At 40.3% G+C, this 16,481-nt stretch overlaps 1 protein-coding gene across 1 annotated transcript in view; it reads right to left on the reverse strand.

The window, feature by feature from the left end:
• DNAJC10 (DnaJ heat shock protein family (Hsp40) member C10) overlaps window positions 1–15,802 on the reverse strand; it is a 29,758-nt gene extending 13,956 nt beyond the window's left edge. The window contains exons 1-12 of the mRNA XM_070934050.1: window positions 15,596–15,802; window positions 13,915–14,080; window positions 12,127–12,177; window positions 10,190–10,272; window positions 9,488–9,619; window positions 8,531–8,624; window positions 8,137–8,214; window positions 7,221–7,264; window positions 6,787–6,924; window positions 5,421–5,510; window positions 4,159–4,272; window positions 351–465 (exon numbers count right to left, since the gene is read on the reverse strand). Coding sequence (XP_070790151.1) covers window positions 351–465; window positions 4,159–4,272; window positions 5,421–5,510; window positions 6,787–6,924; window positions 7,221–7,264; window positions 8,137–8,214; window positions 8,531–8,624; window positions 9,488–9,619; window positions 10,190–10,272; window positions 12,127–12,177; window positions 13,915–14,080; window positions 15,596–15,802 — 1,312 coding nt within the window. The remainder of the gene's footprint in view (window positions 1–350; window positions 466–4,158; window positions 4,273–5,420; window positions 5,511–6,786; window positions 6,925–7,220; window positions 7,265–8,136; window positions 8,215–8,530; window positions 8,625–9,487; window positions 9,620–10,189; window positions 10,273–12,126; window positions 12,178–13,914; window positions 14,081–15,595) is intronic.
• Between the last annotated feature and the right edge of the window lie 679 nt (window positions 15,803–16,481).

Consider the following 16,481-nt stretch of genomic DNA (forward strand, 5'->3'; position numbering starts at 1 on the left):
ACAAGTTGTTATCACACAACCTTTCTGACTCCAGAATCCTGAAAATGGGGGGAAAAAAATCTTAGTATTATGTCCTCAGCAACTTCATGGAGGATTTCAATGGGTGTTGCAAAAGGGGAGGGGAGGAAGGGGGCGGAGCAGAAGACAATCCAACCCTTCCCTAAAGAAAGGTTATCAAATACCACAACATAATAAATCAGAAAGAAGCTATCTACTCATTTTGTACTTTGATTCCAATTGATTAGAATGTCAATGGCAAGGAACTGTGAAGCTGCAGTTAAATATACCTGTAAAAACTAAATTGCCTATCCCAGTTATAAATGTAAATTTTCTATATAAAAATTGTTTACCATGGTGGATTTCATAGTTATCCATTCCCCGTCCTTTAAAGACCACTACACATGGTTCATAAACATACAGACTGTTACAAATATTAGCAGCAGTAAGACAGTCAAACTTCCCAACCTGTGAAAGAAACAGTTAAGTTTAAGGCAAATTTTCCACAAAATAAACATTCTACGTTCACTCTCATTTTTTAAACTACTTTCCTTTTCTTGTTTGTCCATTTTTTCCTCAAGATCTTTGTTGAGTAAGAACTTATCTTTCTTTTTTTGCTAATGAGAGCACTTGTCAGTTCTGCCAATGGGCCTTAAATGCAATCAAAGCCTAGTTTTATCCAAAGCATGTTCACACTGTTCTAATGTGCAAGTTATGGTAGAATCTCAAATCTTGAGGCTATCTTGCAACTTCATTATATTTTCCATTATAGAAGAAACATCCAGAGCTTTCTAATATTATTGCTGTGTGCTTCTAAATCTATCCCAACTTGAAAGGAGAAAGACTATTATTTTAGATGCTAAAATAATATCAGTATGGGAAAACATGTTTAACTCAAGTCTTCCCACCTCAAGGATACATCTTTAAGAAAAGGGCATGGGTGAGCAGATGAAGGTGGGAAGCAAGGGACTAAAAGAAAATAGGAGAAAATGGGAGTGCACGCTCGCTGTCTTCGAGCGGTGGCGCGCTCCGGCCCCCAATGCTCCTCTTGTTCCCCAGGTTGCACAGACCCTCAGGCCCTGGGCCTTTGGCTGATGCTATGCAACGCCAGGTCCATGGTAAATAAAGCCCCCCTCATTTGTGATCTAGTTCAGGAGAGGGGAGCGGACCTGGTGTGTATTGCGGAGACCTGGTTGGGCCAGGAGGGGGGAGTCCCCCTCGTTGAAATGTGCCCACCCGGTTTTCGTGCATTTCATCAGCCGAGGTCACGGGGGGGGGGGCGGTTGTTATTAAGAGGGTCTTGGTCCAAGGGAGGCTACTGTTCCTCAGACGGCCGGATGTGAGTCCCTCCTTGTGAAGTAGGGTCATGGGGCACAGATGGGCTTGCTGGTTACATACCTGGCTCCCTGCCACGTGGCGACGGCCCTGCCTGAGCTGCTCAATGTTATAGCAGTGGTGGCGGTTGATACCCCCAGGCTTATGGTCATGGGGGATTTAAACCTGCCATCCGTCGGTGAGGAGTCTGAGATGGCTCGGGAGTTCATGGCTTCCATGACAGCCATGGACCTGACCCAGTTACTTCATGGCCCTACTCACACGGGGGGAAACACGCTGGACCTGGTTTTTGTCTCTGTCAGTGGTTGAGTGATCTTGAGATAGGGGATATAGTGATCGAGCCCTTGTCATGTCAGATCACTCCCTCCTTCGCTTTGACCTTCGAACCACCACACCCCGCCGCAGGGAAGCAGAACCGATGAGGTGGTTCCGCCCCAGGTGCCTGATGGACCCGGATAGGTTCCAGACGGAGCTTGGGCCATTTCCTGAGGCTCTGGCTCATGGCTCGACTGAAGACCTAGTGGCCGCCTGGGATAGGGCGGCCACTGGAGCTTTGGACCGGGTCGTGCCTTTGCGGCCTCTAACCCGTTACCAGTCTCACCTGGCTCCTTGGTTCACCGAGGAGCTGAGGGAGATGAAGCGCCGGAAAAGACGCCTGGAGAGCAGTTGGAGGGCCAGCCGTTCTGAATCCGACCGAACACTGGTAAAGTCTTATATTAAGACCTACCTGGTGGCAATAAAAGCGGCAAAATGTAATTATTTTTCCGCTCTTATTGCGTCATCAGATAATTGCCCGGCCGCCCTGTTTAGGGTGACCCGTTCCCTGCTCCACCAGGAAGCGCGGGAGGACCCCTTGGAGGGTAGAGCCGAGGACTTTGTACAGTATCTGTATGACAAAATCGCTCAGATTCGGGAACACCTGGACTCTGACTGGGTAGATTCAGGGGGGATGATGGAGGCAGGTCTTGAGAATATTACCTGGGAAGAGTTTGATTCTGTGGCTCCCGAAGACGTGGACAGGATACTGGGTAGACTGAGCGCAGCCACATGTTTATTGGATCCGTGTCCCTCCTGGTTGGTGCTGGCCTCCCGGGAGGTTACGCGAGGCTGGCTCCAGGGGATTATTAATGCTTCCTTGAGTAAGGGTGTCTTCCCCGCTGCCTTGAACGAGGCGGTGGGGAGGCCTCTCCTCAAGAAGCCTTCCTTGGACCCGGCAGTGTTGGCCAATTATCGTCCAATCTCCAACCTTCGCTTCGTTGCGAAGGTTGTTGAGAGTGTGGTAGCGCGACAGCTTCCTCAGTACCTGGATGAATCGGCTTATCTAGATCCGTTCCAGTCGGGCTTCAGGCCTGGGTACAGCACAGAGACGGCATTGGTCGCATTGGTCGATGATCTCTGGAGGGCTCGGGACAGGGGTTGCTCCTCTGTCCTGATCCTATTAGACCTCTCAGCGGCTTTTGATACCATCGATCATGGTATCATGCTGCACCGGTTGGAAGAGTTAGGGGTGGGAGACACCGTGTTGGTTCTCCTCCTTTCTCTCCGACTGGTTGCAGTCTGTATTGACAGGGGGGCAGAGGTCGACCCCAAGGCCCTTGTATGTGGGGTGCCACAGGGGTCGGTCTTCTCGCCCTTCTGTTCAACATTTATGTGAAGCCTCTGGGTGAGATCATCCGTGGTTTCGGGGTGAAGTACCATCAGTATGCTGATGACACTCCACCTCGGATCACCCCAATGATGCCCTTGAAGTGATGTCCCGGTGCCTGGCGGCTGTACGGATCTGGATGGGGAGAAACAGACTCAGGCTCAACCCATCCAAGACCGAATGGCTGTGGTTTCTGACATCCCAATATAGTCAGTTGGTGCCATCACTGACTATTGGGGGCGAGTCGTTGGCCCCCATGGAGAGGGCTCGCAACTTGGGTGTCCTCCTGGACTCATGGCTGTCTTTAGAAAAGCATTTGATGGCTGTGACCGGGAGGACTTTTTATCAGGTTCGCCTGATCTACCAGTTGCATCCCTTTCTGGATCGGGACTCGTTACGCACGGTCACTCATGCCCTCGTCACTTCCCGCCTGGACTACTGTAATGCTCTCTACATGGGGCTCCCCTTGAGGAGCACCCGGAGGCTCCAACTGGTCCAGAATGCGTCCGCACGGGTGGTTACGGGAGCGATGTGGCGCTCCCATATGACTCCCCTCCTGCGCGAGCTGCACTGGCTCCCAGTGGTCTTCCGGGTGCACTTCAAGGTTTTGGTTACCACCTTTAGAGCGCTCCATGGCTTAGGACCGGGGTACCTACGAGACTGCCTTCTGCCACCAATAGCCTCTCACCGACCAGTACGCTCGCATAGAGAGGGTCTTCTCAAAGTGCCATCGGTCAAACAATGTCGACTGGCGGCCCCCACAGGGAGAGCCTTCTCTGTGGGGGCACCTGCCATCTGGAATGAGCTCCCCCGGGAGGATCCTGGATCTGCGCACTTTCCGCCGCGCCCTCAAAACATTCTTATTCCAGGAGGCTGGTCTGGCCTAACCTCCCTTTTTAATTGCTTTTAAATTGGTTTTATAATTGGGGTGTTTTAAATCTGGCCAAAGTATTTAATGTATTTTAAATGGTTTTTAACGTTTGTATTATGTATATTTTACTTTCTAGCTGTTCACCGCCCTGAGTCCTTTGGGAGTAAGGCGGTATATAAATTTAATTATAAATAAATAAATAAATAAAAATAGCAGAACGCTTCAAAATGATCAGGGTTTGAAGAAAAAGGCACTAGATAAAACAATATTGTCCCTTTAAATCAAAGATTATTGAGCTTCGCACACTTACTTGAATATTTTCAGCTTTAAGGAGAACACTTAGCTTCTTAAGGTCATGGGAATCTGACTTGCTGTTTTTGCCAAACTGAAAGAATATTAACCATCGATGGTGGGCCACGTGATCCTTGGAAAAGGCAAAGAAAACCAACTCAGGCTTTTTGAAGGAAAAACATATTAAACAGAGAATAGAGAAAGGGATCAAATAGATTACATGATTTTTCACAGGTGTACATAACATGTCAGGTGATCTGTAGCTCCCCATATTATTTATTGTATGCACGCTTTCTCCCATTGAATAACTATAAATATGTATTTCTTCTTAATTCACGATGCAATTCTATGGAAGTTTGTTTGAAATGTGTATTTCTGTGGAGCCAAACATATGCATGGGTGAATGTGCTTTACTTATGCATATGCTGCATCAAACATATGGCATAGCAAATTAAATAAATTTACCAATAATATGTTCATATTGACTTTTTGTTAAAATGGCAGAGTTTGAGCTTCCCAACAAAACAGATCTTATTTTCTCGCCTGCTTTTTTACATTCTGGTTTAAGCCAGGTGTAAACCCAGGGATGTGATGGCTCAGTGGCTAAGATGCTGAGCTTGTCAATAGAAAGTTCAGCAGTTCGACTCCCTAGTGCCGCGTAACGGGGTGAGCTCCCGTTACTTGTCCCAGCTTCTGCCAACCTATCAGTTCGAAAGCATGTAAAAAATGCAAGTAGAAAAATACGGACCACCTTTGGTGGGAAGGTAACAGTGTTCCATGAGCCTTTGGCGTTTAGTCATGCCAGCCACATGACCACGGAGACGTCTTCAGGACAGCACTGGCTCTTCGGCTAGAGTCGGGAACCTACTCTATGTGAGAGGGGAACCTTTACCTTTTAAACCAGGGCCGTCACTAAACCTCAGGAGAAGGCCTGCACATTTTGTAGATGGAATGGGCCATACTGATGGCAGCAATAGAGTTGGCAACTCTGGTAAATCATGGAGACATGTGAGAGTCTCAGCAGTCTGTTTCAGGAGGTCAGGGGCAGAGACTTCCTGATAACTTTGGCAGCAATGAATTTACTGATATGTTTAAAAATGCCAGTGGGCCACACAAGGCCTCATGTTGTACAGGCCTATTCTACAGTTTAAAAGAAAACATGGCCCAGATTTAAGAAAAGAGGATTGGTGTGACCTATTAGGGAAAAAATGAGAGGATTTAGGGGACAAAAAGAATAAATGTGTTGCAATGAAGAGAGAGATTGAGAATTAAAATATTTACCTCTAAAGTAGATGCCAGGATTGTATCAAAGTCTGGAAGGTGCTTCATGACTTCCAAATATATTTCTCTTGCGTCTAAGGAGTTCACATGCTGAAAAGGGTGGAAAATCATCATATAAATGTTATTCAACTGTACGGTAGATATTTTATTTACCATAATTTAATTGTTTGAAGTAATGTTTTAGTAATTTTTAATGCATTTCAGGAGCCATTTCTGCACTCTCTTGAATAGACAAGATGAAGAAAAAAAAATGTAATAGTAAGAATAAAAAAAAGTTTTATTTCTTTGCATAGCTTATGTTTACTGACACTTCTGATATCTCCTCATTCCTTAAAACATTTCATTCTTCTTGAAATGACCCGGAATTAGAGAGAACTGTAGAAATTAGATAACTTTTTTTCACTATGTATTCCTTCTTACCCTTACTTAGATCCTATCAAAATTTCAGAATACACAAAGGAATTCCAGAGAGAAAAAAACCCGATTATTTTTCAGAAGTAGGTTGCCACTGTCTCTTTCCTAGGGCTGAGAGAAACTGACTGGTCCAAGATCACCCAATTGGTTTTGTGCCTAAGCAGAACTAGAACTCAAGGTCTTCTGCTTTCTAGCCTGATGCATTAAACACTACATCAGTTACTCAGTATCTACCAATATTAATTATCCTAAATATTTATATTTTGTCCAACATTAGAAAAAGAATAGAATAAATAGAATAAAGTGGTATAGTTAAGCACTGGACACTTTAGTATCTTCAGGACAATTAACTGCCAGAATGCTTACATGATATTAGTACAGGTATATGCTCTCTTTAGAAGTAACAGAATAGCACTTAATCTTATATACTGTTCCCATAGTGTTTTGCAGCACTCTGTGACTGGTTTACAATGTCAGCATATTGAGTCCAACAATCTGGGTCCTCATTTTACCGACCTCAGAAACTTGGAAGGCTGAGTCAACCTTGAGTTGGCCAGGATCGAACTCCTGGCAGTGGGCAGAATCATCCTACAACACTGCATTCTAACCACTGCGCCACCAGGGCTCCAATTTGATACCTTCCAGGTATGATGGATGAGAAAGCTGAGCAGTCCAATTAGCAAGATCATGGACAATGCTGCCTAGGGATGATGGTAGTTTAGAACAACATATTTCAAGGGTGCCAGATTGGATAAGTGTTCTCCAATACACAAAACTCTACTCTTTCCCTGGAATGCCAACAATAGCCAAAACACGTAAAAAGGAACAAATACCACCTGAGCATAAGCAAAACCTAGGAAGAAAAAAATACTAAGATATTTATTCCTTCATCTCCTCCACCACCACCAACTACTCAGCGTAGGCAAAGGCAAACCAATGGTAAAACTCATACCAAAACACCTCCTTTCTCTTTATTAGTTAAGGTGGCTCCAGGTGGAAAATACGCTGTTGTGCTAGATGAGATATCCAAACTATCACAAAGCTCACCCTGGGTGGCACAGTCCATCCAGCCTACTTTAACCAGGCCTTCCTGTATCAAAAAACAAAAGAAAAATGAAAAACTGAAATCTAACAGAGATATATCACACATCTATTTGAACGGCAGGCATACTTTGCCATTCAGTTCATGCTTTGCTTACAAAACAATTCCATCCCAGGGAGGAGTTAGAAATAATGGCCAAAGCAAAGTTAAATTGAGATAGAGGATTCCAGTATGTATTTAGCTCTCTCCCACTGAAGTCAGTGAGCTTTCCTTTGGGCCAAATTTCACTGGTGTATTTAATATTTTTTAAAAAATAAAAATAAAAATAAAACACCAATGCTTACCAACATGCCAGCCAGTTTAAGGCGTGTTCGAGAAGTCAAACAATCTAGATAAATTACATTAAAATAAGTAAACATATTTTTAAAAATATTATATTAATCTACACTAGCATTTCTCAGTCTTGGCCATTTTAAAATGTGTGGACTTCAACTCCCAGATTTCCCAGTTAGTGCTGGCTGGGGAATTCTGGGAGTTGAAGTACACACATTTGATTTACATATTTGTATGTCTGTTCAAATACCATTGCACAGCTAAATATTCTTTGGGGGAAATTGTTAAGGTATATTCTCAGCACAAAGAGATTATACAATACTTGGCATTGAATCCTATGAAAAATAGGAAAGATTTCTTCATGTGTCTCAACTGAAATACAGAACATACTAAATCAAGGCAGTAAAGCATCTAAATCATTTTCTAACAATCTATTGTAGTCCTATTTTTCTTATTTAATATTAACACATACACACACCACCCAAAGCTTTGCAGGGAAGTATGAGGGCCTGAAATTTCATATATGGTTCCCTGCCTTGGTTTGACACCAGGATTGGTTTGACACTCAGGGAAGGAGGAAGAGCTGATAACCTCCATCCCTCTGAAAAGATAGATTTACAATAATAGAGAAGGTCTAAACTTAACAAGAAAGAGCAAAGAAAATAGTAATGCAGAGATGAGATTTTAAAAACAGCTTTTCAAAAGACCTGTTAAAAAAGCAAAACCTATTCCTGCAGGGTTATATTATCTAATTACAGAACGCTGCCTCTTGAGGTTCAAAATATTTGAATGAAAACAAATTTAAAAATTCCTATTCTAGATGCAATTCTAAATATTTTCCAGCTTAGTTTCAATTTTAAGTTTCTTTGGCTGTTAGAAGAATTAGAATTTCTCATCCATTCTTTCATAAACAAACATATAATTTACCTCCTTGTTCAGCACAAAATGTAATTAACCAGCCGATACCAGAAGCAAATGCAGTTTCAACAGTGTTAACAAAATTTCCTAGGGAAAAAAAGAACAGACTGGATTTAGGAATTTGCACCTATTGTTTAATTATTCATAAGGCTTACATAGTATGATTTAGTTGTAACACAACTTTAAGATATATTTTTTGTAAACATATTTTATAATTTATGAAAAAAGAATATTTGTCTAAAATATAATCACCTATATTTGATCCAATAGTGAACTATTTATTTGTTTAACATCTACTCACTGTCCAAGACTCTGCTTTGGGTGATCTAACATAATACACACTAAAAGAAACACATATGCAATTTGAAAACAAATACTTATTTAAAAATAAATAAATGCTTACCTGCCCATAGTTCTGTCACTGTGCTTGTGACATACTGCATGGCAAAATTTGTTAAACTCTCCTTTGATCTGTCACCATAAAATTTCACTGGATTCTAAAAAAGATTTAGAAAAGCATCCAATTTTAAAACAGTATTTTGTGGTCACACATGTTAACCATTATTATTCTTGGGAACTTATTTATATCCTTGATCTTTGCTACAGAAAGTTTCTTTTTGGATTTTAGAAGAGGAATCTGGAATAGAAACTGAATACATAACATTATTATACTATAGTTCTTCTCCTAGTTGAAACACTAAAAGGATCTACAAAATACAAACAGAACAAAGCAACAATCTGTGCTATATCCTGTCCATTTAGCCTTTACAGATTTGACACTTTCTTTGCAATTGGAAAAATTCAGGGTTTAAACTGCTTAGGGTTTTGGATTATGTAGGGCCTTTTCTTCCCATTTTCTGGAACCAAGGAGGTAATCCTTCTTATCTCTGCTCAATATGAAGGTTGGGGACAAACACTGTAAAAAAATTTGGGGAGCAGGATATCTTGTACCTCTTTCGTGCACTGTCTTAAGTCTTTTCAGTATCAAAATATGAACAGGCCTACTGTTTCAAGTCTCCTCTCAGCATCAAATGCCTTCTATCATACTTCCTTCAAAAGAAGGCAATTCTAAGTTTATGACCACTGAAAACGGGACAGAAAAAAAATCTGCATATTCTGAGAAAATCTAAGACAACCTTCTCATTTAAGAAACCTTCCTTTCAATGTTGAGATACCCTCTCGCAATAGTACTTAGGCTTGAGGTTACACATCTCCATGTAACTAGGACAAGCTTTGGCCCCAAGTCTCTAATAAATGGGGAAAGCCTTTTTTTCCTGCCAGAGATCCCCGAGTACAGTGGAGTTACTTCAAATGCTCCTCTATGGAATGGAATGGGATGCTAGGTTCTGTGCCTACTTACCATTCCACTTTTGAACACGTAGAGGCTGGGGTAGCTATTGATTCCCTTATTCCGGCAAAGCATTCTATTATCACCACAGTTGACAGCGCCAATGCGTATTAATCCATCCATTTCTTTAGCAAATTCTCTCCACTTCAAATGAGAAAAAAATATATGATTATTTTTCAGCTTTTTACCCCATTTGGAAATGCTTAAAAAACATTATGATGCTTAAAAAACAGTATGATTTCAATATATGTTCCCTTAATTGTAACTCAAATATAGCTTTGCTAGTATTGTTTACAAAAACCCACTTTTTCTTCTTAGGTTAGGTCATCACACATACAAGCACATTCCTTACTCTTGTTCTACATTGCTACATGCTCTCATGGATTGTCAAAGTGGCAGAATAATTTTTATATGACTCCTAGCAGAACTATTTCAGAAGAAATGGTGGCAGACTGCAAGACACTGCCTATATTCTTGCCAAAACATGCAAAACGGCTTCACATGGGCCAAACTGGAGGTCATTGTATTGCAGAAATATAGTCCTGCTCCATGCCAGAAGAATGCAGCTTCCTCTTATTCTCATGCCACAAGGAAAGTCTTCATTGTTTCCCTCAATCAGCCCTCTAGGATTGTATCCTCACACAAACACACATACAAACACACACACCAACAGGGACATAAATTTAATGACAACACACTACAGTGGCAACCTACCGTGGGTGCTAAATCATGGCAATGTGAACATCGAGGAGAATAGAAATTTACAAACCACAGTTCTCCAGAACCAACAGCAGCATCTATTAAAAAAGAAAGAATGATGACAAAAAACGTTATTTTTACCACTGAATAATTTCCAGGCAAACATAGTGGGAGCATGAGGATTAGCCTAGTCTTCTCCTAAACCAACATCCTCCAGCTGAGTAGGAACTTTTCATGTCTTCCAGTCAACATGCTGCTGATCTAGAGATGATGGGAATTGAAGGAAAATATATGTGGAAGGAATTGGAGTATCTCCGTAGCCCATCAACATTGGGGGAGGGTGATATGCTTACAGTAGGGGTGTCAAACTCAAACCCGTTGTGAGCCGCATTGTGATTTTGTTTGTCCTTGGGGGCCGGGGTGGGTGTGGCCTGGTTGTCGTGGCTGACTCGGTCGGCATGGCTGGGCCCAGGGTAGCAGGGGCCATCCCTTGCTGTTTACAGGATGGCCCGCAGGCCAATTCTGTGGCCTATCATGGGCCAGATTCGGCCCACGTGTTTGACACCCTTGGCGTACAGAATGTAAGTATTAAAATGAGACTGAAACTTTCAAGTTTCAGCTGAACAACAACTCCCATCAGCCAAAGTTACTTGCCTTGTTGATTGAGAAGAAACTAGATTCCCTCCCCTAATTTAAAACACGCAATACATGGCTAATTACTGTAGATTTAAAGATGACCAGATCAGCAGAACCTAACACCTCCACTGAAAGTTAGCCTATATTAGAAACACTAATAAGAAATAAAAAAGTACCTAGGTACTTTTGAAAACTAAATGCTGGATTTGGCAGAGCCTACTACAGTTCAATTAACTATTCTGGTATACATTAAGAAAACTGCCGGAAGAACAGGTCTCAAATTAGTGCTACAAAAATGGTTGAGAACACTCTGCCATGGAGGAGTGAAGTACTTTCCCCTAGTTTCCCCTTTGAATAAAAGTTGATGGGAACCTTGCTCTTTATAGATGGAACTGCTCAGATTCTGGACCAAAGGAAGGAATACATAGATCATGCCTGGCATCTCAATTATAGTTGCCCAGCAACAGAGTATATTTTGGCATTCCACTTCTTACAAATCATCATGCCAATTTATGAATCTCATGAATATATGCTCACTTAAAAGTCAACTTAAGATGCATACCATATTCATTTGGCAGGGCAAAAACAGAAACAAAGGGAAAGAATTAATATTAATATGTCTACTGTAGGATGAAAACAGCATTATGGGCATAAGAGCATGAAGTATGAGCTTAGTGGTTAAAGTATTGGCCTAAAAGCAGAGAGACCAATGTTTAAGTTCAGCCTCAGTGACAGTAGCTCGATCATTATCACACTTTCCCTGTCTACTCAACCTGATAGGGTTGCTGATGTAGGAGAAAGAGAAGAGCTATGTGCCCTTTGACCTCCAAAATGAAAGGCAGGATGTAATACACCCACTCCTCGTTTGATGATCTTCCTAATCACCCACCTTGATTAGCGATTATTCACAAATACAATATTTAAAAAAAACATGTTACAACTAATGGGTGCACATATGACCAAATTTCTACGCCTGACAACAACTGATGCCAGAGTGAGAATAATGCTCATATTGCCTGATCAGAGAATTTTATCTGAATGAAATGACAGCAAACAGTGATCTTCACAAAGTGTGTATGTCTCTCTCAGTCAACTAATGGCCATTTCACTCAGTGTTTGTTTCACTTCCAATTTAATAATTGCAATCACTAAATGAGAGGGTGCAAATAAAAAAAAAATTGAAGATCACCTCACATGGATTCTGAATGACATTCTGCTATCTGTACAGTAACAACAAAAAAGTCATAAAAAAATAACACAATAAAGAAATTGGAAAACAGAAATGTTAGGAAATTACAAGATCACATATCACTTACCAAATTCTCCTCTATCTAATGTTATGATTTCAGGATCATCATCATAGATACCTGGTAAAAAAACCATTCAGTTAGCATTTTTAGAAGTCCATTTAATCCAGCTATACAACATTTAAAAACTAATAACCAATTACTACTCCTCTGCTCATATATACGTAAGAGACCATTAATCCATGAATAGTGAGAGACTTAGGTTCTAGTATTTTCTTTCTTAGAATATTTTATAATAACAAAAACTCATTAATAGTGACTATAATACATCTTTTTAAAGCAGGGAAGTTACATTTCATTCATACATACAGTGTACATTTTAATTTTTGGCTCAAGTGAAATTAAGCTTCATAGCTCATTCTGACACACATAATAATATTGTCGAGCTTCTAACAGCACAGAACAATGAGAAAAAGATTCATCTCATTAATTTGGCTTATTGTCAAGAATACAAAATACAAAAACTTGGAAAGAAACCACCACTCCAGCACTTATTTGTGAGTATATTAAAACAATGTTTGAGACACACTTGAACTTCTTTTTCCCTTGTGAGACCAAAAGGCTAACTATGTTTTTCGCCAGATAAGACTTACACTGAAATATCCATCTGCTTATTATTGTTTTGAAAGGCTCCCATTTTTATCCCAGCAACAGAGATCTACCTTAAAAAGGGCATGGAATGTTGTTTGTTGAGATGGCTGGTTTAAGAGTATACCTCTGTCCATTTTGTTATAGGATGCAGATAATTGAGAATTGTGTGTATCAGGAGAGACATAAAGGCAAGTTACATGCAGTAGGAACAGGATATTTAGAAAATGTGTATGGTAAAACAAGAAAATATAGCATGAACAATAACTCTCAAATGATTCTGGGTGTTGAATAAATGCAGGCAGAGCACAAAATCAAGGGAACCACGCTGAGTTGATTTAACTCTAAAAGAGAATGAATGAGAACTGAATTGTGAAACATATATGAAGAAAGAGCTTAAGGGAAAAAAAAGGAAGACTATCAAAGTTATGGTTAAATATAGAGTTCCTTAGAGAGAAAGTTAGAAGTGTAAGAAAATAACAGACAATATACAAAGCAATATAAGGATGCAGTGGAATAATTTGCAAGGACAGAAAGTAAGGAAAGATAAAATGGCTAGTTATTAGTATAAACCAGGGGTGTCAAACTCACGTCGTCACGGCGGGGTCACAAGACTGATTGGAACTTTTTTCCCCTTTTCCCCTTCACTAAATTGGGCGTGGGCATGGCCAACATGTGACATAGCCAGCCTGTGGCTAGGTCGCAAACTAAACCAAATTTAGTTTGCCTTCCTTTTCTCTTATATAGCCTCCCCACAGCTCCTTTAATTTCTTTTGCTTGCTATTTCACATTCTTTGTCTGCATTATCTGACACAGAAGGCATATATTTGATATGCATGTATGTATGTATGGCTCGTTAATGGACTGCCAGTTGGCCATCCATACCAAGAAGCAATTTTAAATGGAGACTCTTACTCAATCTGAAAGCAGTCTGAGAACCTACTATGAAACAACTCATTAACAACTCTGATGGCAAAACAAATTTAATATAGTGGATGTCCTATTCCCAAAGTAATTAAAAAAGCCAAATATACATAATATGCTATCACATAACATCCACACTCCTAATTAAGACTTAAATTCTCCTACACCTTTAGTGTGCAAATTAGGGCAATATTTTCCTTTGAAGTTTTTTTTTTGTTTTTTGTTTACAAATGAACCACAGAAAATAGGTTACGATTCAGTTTCGCCTACAAAAAAACATCTTACCAAAATCATAGCGGTAAAAGTGCCAGCTTTCATAGCGACCTCCTTCCTGGTGATCTTCCAGACCTTTTTCACCATATTTATCATACTTCTTTCTCAGATCTTCATCTTTTAATACTTCATATGCTCGGTTTATTTTCAAGAAATTTTCATGTGCCTCTGGATTGTTCTGGAGAAAGAGCACTGGTGTTAAAACTAAAATATTGAGGAAAAACATTGAAATCTGCTCAGGACATTTCAATTTTCAAAAATGTACTGACACTGGCATTGCATTAATTTTTAACTGCCTTATACACATATCGAGAGAACTCATTACATTTTTTCAGCTGAAAACATTACCTAGGATTCTGACAAGTGCTAGGCAGGATGGGCTATGACAAGGCAGAAGATAATTTGCCTATTACTACCTCATCAGCAATAGCACAACTTTGTTACAGTAGGGGGTGTGAGTATGTCTGGATGAATTTTTTAAGTGAACTGTAGCATGAGAATTAACAAGCAGTTGCTGATATGACTTTTAAGTTTCTATACATGTTGGTATAATTTTGCTCCTTTCGGAACCTTTTCATTTATTTCTCTATCTATAGCTCACAAATCACACAGGCAACTTCTCAGAGAACTTGAAAGACAGCTAAGGATAGGTTGGCAGAAATCTCACCTCCTCCTCCTGATTGGCCAACATTTTCAGGATCTGAGCTTGAAGTAGAACAAACGTAGCTATGGGTATATGGCTATGGGTATATCACAGCATTAAGACAGATTCTATTGTTGGGTGTGTAATTCAAGAAATGTCACATTGCACAGCAAACCTGCACAAGATTTGACTATTTCAAAAGGAACACCAGCTGCTCATTTTATAGAAACGCATGCACAGTGTTGTCACAGTGATTATTATTACTGATGGCCGACTGGGGGTCTGATTACAAAAATAATGGATTTATCACGCATCCTTGTAGTTTGCTGCATTACATTTCATGGATCTATTATTATTTACCCTGAAGCTATAGATTAGTGTTTCTCAACCATGGCAACTTTATGATGCTGGCTGTGGAATTCTGGGAGTTGAAGTCCGCTTATCTTAAACTTGCCAAGGTTGAGAAACACTGGTATAGATTATATAATCAAATAGATTTGACTACAACCTCTGGAACTGCAGTCCACAATTAAGAAGCATCAGGTTGAATATGAATATGAGCCACGGTGGTGCAGAGGTTAGAGTGCAGTATTGCAGGCTATTTCTGCTAACTGCTAGCTGCTTGCAATTTGGCAGTTCGAATCTCACCAGGCTCAAGGTTGACTCAGCCTTCCCTCCTGAGGTGGCTAAAATGAGGACCCAAATTGTCAGGGGCAACAGGCTGACTTTGTAAACCGCTTAGAGAGGGCTGTAAAGCACTGTGAAGTGGTATATAAGTCTAAGGGCTAATGCTAATGAAGAGAAATGGTTTCTTGGAAGCAGAAAAAAAAAAAAAGAGAAGTGCTAACTGCGGAAGTTGTAGGTTTCATGGGTATTTTCCCTTTCGATTATATAGGAAGTTCAAGACTGAACAACTATAACGTAACACATTGTACTTTTTGAAACAATTATACCAATTAATCATGAAATATGTATTACAACAAGATATTTAAACATTTGCATTTACATTTCTTAGTTAACAGGAAAACATTTTCTGACAAGCTGACCTACCTGGTTCTTATCAGGATGCAGCTTTAGAGCCAACTTTTTGAAAGCCTGCCTAATTTCCCTACTTGTTGCTTCTTTGGATATTCCAAGTAAACTGTAATAATCTTGAGTTGGGTCAACTAAAGCTACAAGCCATATTAAAAGGAAACACAAGGAGACAATTTTTATAAAGTCTCTGACGCATTGTCTTTTGGGAAATGAAGTCTCCATTATGAATATCTTAGTCAAGTATACTTCACAGCAGATTTAACAGCTCTCACTCTGATGTAACCTGGACTGCATATATTTCTGAAGAAGCTTCTTGTAGGATTTTTGCTGTCATAATCCAAGCATAGAAATGTATGCTTAAGTAGACTGGGCCTAGGGGAAACAACAAACAGATTTTAGGTTCTTTATGTTCTACAGCAAATTCATGACATGAGTTCCCTCAGTGGTTCCCCCCGTTTTCTCTAAAGCATTCAACACAACTCTGCTGTTTCTATCTTGTTCTGCAACTGTGCATGTAAAGAGACATAACTGGAACTTCCTCAAATTTAATTTCTTTTCTTTGTTGCTGTAAATTGTTCATATCCTTCTTGGCCCAAAATTTCCTGCACTGATAGTGCAATAGTGATAATAGACAGTACAACAAAAGTACAAAAATGAGCCTTTCTTTTGGAGTAAGCAGAAGAAGCTATGACTGCAATGTCTAGCCTAATGAAGGGAAGGACTAGGGGTGACATGATAGCAGTCTTCCAATATTTGAGGACCTGTTACAGAGAAGATGGAGGTCAAACCTATTCACCAAAGCACCTGAGGATAGGACAAGAAGTAACTGATGGAAACTAATCAAAGAGAGATTCAACCTAGAACTAAGGAGAAAATTCCTGACAATGAGAACAATTAACTA

Source organism: Pituophis catenifer, unplaced genomic scaffold (genome assembly GCF_029215685.1).
Source record: "Pituophis catenifer annectens isolate HBS135680 unplaced genomic scaffold, rPitCat1.0.hap2 SCAF_1, whole genome shotgun sequence".
Lineage (NCBI taxonomy): Eukaryota > Metazoa > Chordata > Lepidosauria > Squamata > Colubridae > Pituophis > Pituophis catenifer.